Source organism: Alligator mississippiensis, chromosome 4 (genome assembly GCF_030867095.1).
Source record: "Alligator mississippiensis isolate rAllMis1 chromosome 4, rAllMis1, whole genome shotgun sequence".
Lineage (NCBI taxonomy): Eukaryota > Metazoa > Chordata > Crocodylia > Alligatoridae > Alligator > Alligator mississippiensis.
Genome location: NC_081827.1, coordinates 50,982,501 through 50,990,000, shown reverse-complemented (window position 1 = coordinate 50,990,000; position 7,500 = coordinate 50,982,501). Strand labels below are relative to the sequence as shown.

The 7,500-nt window shown below is 40.1% G+C and overlaps 1 protein-coding gene across 25 annotated transcripts in view; it reads left to right on the top strand.

Annotated features, from left to right (window-relative positions):
• Nucleotides 1-7,500, top strand: part of FOXP2 (forkhead box P2) — a 686,563-nt gene that overhangs the window by 635,872 nt on the left and 43,191 nt on the right. For all 25 annotated transcript variants that reach the window (XM_059725976.1, XM_059725970.1, XM_059725969.1 and 22 more), the window contains 2 exons: nt 4,356-4,443; nt 7,232-7,315. In XM_059725976.1, the coding sequence (XP_059581959.1) occupies nt 4,356-4,443; nt 7,232-7,315 (172 nt within the window). The remainder of the gene's footprint in view (nt 1-4,355; nt 4,444-7,231; nt 7,316-7,500) is intronic.

Below are 7,500 nucleotides of genomic sequence, written 5' to 3'. Positions count from 1 at the left end.
TTATCTTTTGTATTGCAGAATCCAGATCCGTTTGCAGAAATATGGTACTTTTTGCCCCACTTCAAAATCTATCTGAGAGTATTCAATCTCTCCTCTCTTTTAGGGCATTCAAATCATACTGTTGATATTTTAAAGCTATTACTAATGCATATTAATTACACTGTATATTATGTATTGTAATAATACTTCCTTATATAAGTATCTATAGAAAAATATCAAATATATTGCCAATATAACCAGAAAAAATCCCATTGCTTCTACACCAAATTAAATAACCAAATTGTGGAATAAAGCATATATATTTTGCACCTCATCTCATTATGCACTTTCAAAATGATAATCCATTCCAGTTAGAGCTTCTTCTACCACTCCAAACTTCCAAGAAGTTTTCAAATAACTTCCCTTCTAAGGCGGAAAAAGGAACTGCCAAATAAAGTTTATTTTTCCTCAGCTATAAATCAGGTTAATGTAAGATTTAAAATTGCCTGGCTCAAGGTAATGGGTTGGCAATATACTGTGTAATCATTGAGATTGACCAATACAAGTTCTGATAACTTGACCTGTATAGCAAGAAACAAAAAACATATACTTAGGATAGATTCCCAGCCTTCCAAAAGCACAGAATATATCTTTCTTCAGCAGATTGCAAGATAACGGACCCTAATGCTGCATCAACTTTATACAAAGAACAGATATTTTAGAGCTTTTAAAAATGCATTAGACCTAGTTTTTGTATCACTACATTGCCTGTATGTGCATAATAAATAGAGCAACCAGACTTCAGAGGCAGAGGAAAAAAAGTAAAATAGACCTAATAATGTTTTAAAAAAACTTTTAACACCTTTCTAAACTACTTTTCTCTAAAATGCAAAGCAAAAATAACTACATTATGGAATGAAGGCTGTGGTGACACTCATTAGTGTCAGGAGATTACTGTGCAACTCTCATGACATGTGCAACAGTCTCCTAGGTTACTACAATCATATTGAAATTGTCTCTATACTGGACTTACTTCTTCCATATTGCACATTGCTGTTGTATTTTAAGTTCCTCAGGGCAAGCACTGTGTCTGTATCTGTTTTGTAAAGTGTCGTGCAAACATATGGTGCTGTAATAAGTAATAAATAATAATGAGTAAGCAGTCATCTCCAACTCAAGCCAAGATATATTTCTACTACACCATCTCACACCACCATGTATTCCTGTGTGTGCACCCAGGCAAACACACATGCATAATAATACATAATGGGGTGTGGTAAATGATGGTGATTGTGGGCATACATATACATTGCTCTCTCTTTCTCAAAGATTTTTATTTAAAATAGATACAAATGTGCATTCTGTTTTGAATTGTTCTAACCACTTTATCTAAAAACCTTGACATGGCTCAACCTTGTAGTAAATTACCTGAAAACATGTTAAAAAAATTATATTAATAAATCACCCACATTGTTAGAACTTAAGTATGCATGTGTAATGAGGAAGAGAACGTTTCAAAAGGTCAGTAAATTTATAAATTGATTGATTGTTTTTATAATTAGCCAGAAACAAAGTCAATAAATGTGAAGCAATGGTAAAAATGAGTATTTTCGGTGATCAGTGTTATTGATTAAGGCCTTAGATTGATGCAGAAAAGTCATTCTTCCAAACAAACGTTTGTGAAAACAGTAGAGTGTATTCTGAATGTACCACATTCTGTTTCAGCTTTTATCTTATATTTTTGCATCTAAAGTCCAGGTTTAGTCTTTTTAAAACTGAGGACTATAAGTTCTGTGAACTTGGGTAGAGGACACAGTTTGGGTGAAATTTGAGTTTAATGCAATCTTACTTGCAGATTGTTGTCTAATACTTTAAATTTTGATAATTTTGGATTCATACAAACTGTTCTATCAAAAACTTGAATGGAAGGTTTCATTACTATCAGGGATCCTGGTTTCCCTTGTTAAAAAATTGCTAATTCTCTGATAAGAACCCCCAAATCCATTATTAAAATGAAAGGCCCCTTGCTCCCCCAACAGCTCCCTGTGACCCCCAGCTGCCAGAGTTATGGGGCCAGGAACCTGGGTCCACAGCCTCCTGCCTCCAGCAGGAGGCAACGACTGCTGTAGCAGAGCAGAGCCCAGCTTCCTCCCCGCCTCCTCCTCTCCCCACCCCTCCGCTGCCTGCGCTCCTGGGGGGGAAGGGGTAACCTGTGTCCCCCAGATCTGTGTGCGGGGTGGAGGCGGGCACAAGTTACAGGCTTGGGCTCTCACCCTGCTGCCCTCCCCTGGGGCCTCCACAGCCTGGTGAATGCAACCCAGCGCTGCAGGGAACAGTGGAGATGTGCAGGAATCTTCTTGCTGCTGTGAGCCCCACACTGCCCTAGCAACATGTCCCCTATGTGGGGGGCAGCTGCAGGGGTAAAGGCACAGGGTTTTGTCCCTCACTGCTGCTGTGCATGCAGGGGACATATTGCCAGGGCAGTGTGAAGCTCGCAGCGGCAAGGAGATCCCTGTGGGCCCTTGCTGTTCCCTGCAGCGCCAGGTTGCACCCGCTGGACTGCAGAGGTCCTGGGGGAGGGCAGCAAGGCAGGGAGCCTGAGCCTGCAGTGTGCAGTCTGCCCCTACCCTCATCCTGTGCACAGATCTGGGGAGCACAGGACCTCCCTGCCCCACTCTGGGAGCATGCACAGCAGCAGGGAGCCAGCCCTGCCCCCCAAGACAAGCCGCCTGCAGCCCTGTCCTGCTCCCTGTCAGGGCCCTATGGCTAAATATTGTAGCCCTGGGCCCCAAGCCCCACGCATTGCCCAGCTAAGCAGCAGCCCCAGCCCCATCCCTGCCTAACTCCCTCCCACCCTCCCTATGGGGCCTCAACTCCCCACCACACGCACACACACACTTACCTGTGGGAGTTGCTCTCCAGGCTGCCTGGCAGCCATGTGCATACAGATGCACATGGTGCCCCATACCTGACCTCCCTCCTCCCACTCCCTCCCAACTCCTTGCAGGCTGGAACTCTGCCAGCTTGCAGAGAACTCTGCAAAAGTGCAAAATCCGTGGATTTCTCTGGTAAAATGAGAAATCCACGTTTGCCCCCAGTAAAGAGTAAAATCCACATTTTTCTGTGGGAAATGGAAAACCTAGATCCCTAATTATTACTTACCTCTTTCCCCAGCCCTGCCTTGTGCACTAATAGTAGAATCTGACTATCATACCTTGCTAGCTTGCAAATCACATTCAGAAGAGTTTTATTCACTCTCTCTTTTAAACCAAGGATTGAATAGCAAAAAACTGTAAGTGGAAAATGGGATGCAGCATCCTCTGCTTTCTCTTTGGTTGTTCACTAAGAGTACATTTTGGCCACAGCACAAGTATCAAGTAACTATACTGCACAATGCAGAAAGATCAGTAGAACAAGGAAGAATAGAAAGTATCTTTCCTTCAAGATATAGGTGGTAGGATCTGTGTCTGTGAATCTGTACAATAGTCCCTGCTGATCTTGTATCCCAGTCAGCAGGGGAACTTGGTAGTGATTCCATGTAATTGTAACTGCCGACCATCAACCTTTCCTTCTTGACCTGCTCCCTAAGTCTTCTCCACCCTGTGTAAGTGCAAACTCATACCCTGGAAAAGACCTACTCCAAACAGAGCCATGTATGATCTTGGAGAAAAGTAATTTGTCCCAAGAATTTAAATACTTGTCCTTCACAAAACAGAAGTAAATGAGCCTTGTGATCCATAGGGGTGTAAGAGAGAAAGTTTATCCTTAACAGATGCAATAGTTTTTGTGCCCACCCTTTGGTACTTCACACATAAAAGGGGGTTTGATTGATGGATGGAGAAACTTCTGCAGAGGGTTCTTTGCCCTAATCTGTGATGTTCCAAAATTGTGTACTCCTTAATTTTTTTGTGATTACCTGACTTTTTAATGATGTTCCAGGAGAGTGATAGAGAAATTTTCATAAGGGTTACACTCATTCACTCTGGCAAACCAGCAACAGGGATTGAAAATATCCTAAAAATCACTATAGTCAGTCTTTGCTCCTTAACGACTCTTTCACAAGGGAAATACGCTAGTAGCCAGGTCCACACCCTGCAGGGTAGTTTGTTGGCAGAGATGCACAAAACATTATGAGTGCGGGATCATGTGCTCCCTAGCATGTATCAACACTTTATGGAGCTTAAGGAAAATTTCACACCACTGGTTTTGCTGTCCTACATCATTCTAGATTAGGCATGTCACACCTCAAGCTTTTCACAAAACTACACATGAGGTTAACTAGAGTCCTGTGCAGAGAGTGCAAATAAAATGTGAGTCATTAAGAAGTTACAATCAACTTAATGCTACATTTTATTAATTTTTTCTTTCCTTTCTAGGCACCTTAATAATGAACATGCATTGGATGACAGAAGCACTGCTCAATGTCGAGTGCAAATGCAAGTGGTTCAGCAGCTAGAAATACAGGTTTGTTATATGATCACATTATCCATTCAGTTATTTAATTTTCATTTATGTGAATTAAAGCTCCTGTCTTAATGGTTGTTGCATAAAAGGGCTGTATTTATTGGTTCATATGTTGATGCCCATAAAAACGGTTTTTGAGACTTTAAGACCTCTACATTTTCAAGTCATCCTGATTTAAACTTTTTCAACAAATCGACCATTGTCACCTCTCACAGTTTCCTGCAGGGCATCCTGATAATCATAATTTTAATTGAAAATACCTTAAAGGCTTGCAGGACCTTGTGAGATATATAGAGCACACTTTTCATGGTCTCATGGGTCACAGATTGGGAACCACCAGTTTAGTGGATTGAACTATGAGAGGGGACCCTCTCTGTGGTCTTGGGCAACTTAAGTAGCTTATTTCATGTTTTAGTTTTCCATCCGTCAATGAGCTAAATAAGTTAAATTGGTAAATGTAGGGGGAGTCAATTTAATTAATGTTTGTATAATGCTGTGTAAGTGCCAGGTATTGTAAAAAAAAATTCCTGGCAACACAGGATTACAAGTTACCATCCTGTTTCACATCAGGTGACCAGATAGCTGCACTGGAGCTAAGGCACTGTTACTGAGTGCTCTGAGTAATGGAGAATCTTTATCAGCAACTGATCCCTCTCTGTCATAGTGAGAGACAGGATGCTAGGTTTGATAGACTTATGGCTTGACCCAGTAAATGGCAGTTCTTATGTTTCTGTTTCTTATATAGCTGATAACACAGAAGGACTTATTTCTCACCAGAAGCATTCTGGCTGTCTCCAAGGGGGGCCATGTCTGGGCACATGCATGACTCTCTGTATGGTCTCTCTAGAATTATTTGTTAAATTTTGGGGCCTTTGACTGTTTTATAGACAAAAAACATTATATCCATGTTATGAAAGGAGCATCTGTCAAGTCTGAGATTACTCTGAGCAAACCGAAAGGTTGTAGGAGCCATTACAGCACCCATGGGTCACCAGCACACAGACGTGGTCACAGCATCATCTTACATTTCAGCCATTTCACCTCCAGGGATGGGGTCCTTTATCTTTGTTTGTTTATATCTGAATGAATATCATATTTGAGGAGGAAAGCTCTGAAACTGTTTAGATTTCTTGAGCTTTGGTAAATAGTCTTATTGGCTTATTGGCTACATTTCAGATAGGACTACATGTATCTTCTTTAGAAAACTAATTCTGATAAGGTCTTTGTATTTTAATACCAGAAACCAAGAGCACTGTGGTGAAAGTAATGTCATTTTTCCCCTTTATGTGGGTGAGCTACATGCTCAAATGAAGTACAAGTAGCTGTTGGAAGTTGAGAGCTGAAAGCTAACTGGTTTAATGTTGACTCATCCTGATTGGGGGGAGGGTGGGGGTTCTTAGGATTTTACATCATAACAAATGGTGTGTGTCTAAAGTGTCATAGTTCTAATATCTTGGAAAGAAACAATGTTTTTCTCCTCCATCAAGTGTGTTTGTAACCATAGGTACAGTGACCAAAATATATTCAGTATTTTCTTCATTGTAGGACTAATGAAAATGTATCCACAATAGCACAGGTACTAGAATAGAATACCCAGTATTTCCTGTTGCTCTGTACGGCTAACAAGTCCAGTCATCTGGCTTCACACATTCCTACTTAAACGGAATTGAATGCAAAATTAATGCAAGGAAACAGTCCAGACTTACTTAGAAAATAGCAACATTAAACACCAAGATATATCTTTTTTCCAGTAATGCAATAGATAGATAGATAGGTAGATAGATAAGCAGATAGATATAGATATTCAAACATATGCCTTCTAGGACAGTGCTTCTAAGTATTCTTGTAACACTGTCTTTCTACTTAAAACAAATTATTTTCATTTTTGTAACACTCTTTATACATTTTTATAGTTTTGCTGACACTGCATTTCAAAAATCTTTTTAACGTGTTTTTGTTTGGCAAGATAACTAAAATAAGACAAGGCAAATATTTATGTAGTGGGTTAAGTGAAAATCAATCACAAATCAGATAGAATAAAACACAGGGTTTGTAAATAATAAGAAATGTTTTCTGAAGCAGATTGAAGGATTTTTAAAAGCTGTTTACCATTTGCAAAGGCTCTTCTATAACGTAACAGTCCAATTGAAGATTCTGCTTGCAGTGTGACCAATTATGCCATTTTTTGCTTTGTCTGACTGATAGAAAAGTAAGGTCCATCAGTTGTAATGAGACCCAGTGCAGTGTAGATGCCGACTCAGTGGCAGAGTTCAGCGTTTCACACTGCCTGGTCTCTGTCACTCTATTGAATTAGATTGATGATGGCAGATTGCAGGGGGCACTAACTGGACCTCAGTGGGAAAGGATGAAGTGTGTAGACAATCCTGGCAGGCGCTGTGCTTTGAGGACCCTTCACCCCTTCACAGCTGTTGGCACTAGTCCATTGCTAACAGTGTCCACAGGACTTTAAAAAGACACTATGGGCCTTCTAATTTATGGTCTTAGTAACTTGTTACTGTCGAGGCAACTGTGACCTCAATTCTCTTATTGACAAAAAGATGAAGTGTTATTTGTTTTCTCTGACCTTTTAACATAAGAAAGGCTATAAAAGTTTTTTTTTTCCCATGCCCAAAGTTGCACTTCCTCACAGATAAGTTTCTACTGACATAGACTTTTATATGCAGGAATCATTACACTGAGACAAGCTCAATGATAAGATGTATCACTGCAATAAAATAGCTGTATCAGTCATTTCTAAAATGCTTCTGATCTCACTCTTTCTTAACAGCTTTCTAAAGAACGCGAACGTCTTCAAGCAATGATGACCCACTTGCACATGCGACCCTCGGAGCCCAAGCCATCTCCAAAACCTGTAAGTGCATATTGCTTTATAAACAGTAAATAGGTCTATGAATGTAACAGACTAAGAAAATGAACAATTTAGTGACAGTTGGAAAACAATGAGTGTGATGAAAAATATGGCAATAAAATGAAGGTAAAATGCAATAGCTTGTCAAATTGTATGTTTCTTTAAAAGTAATGCTATCTTTTACAAAA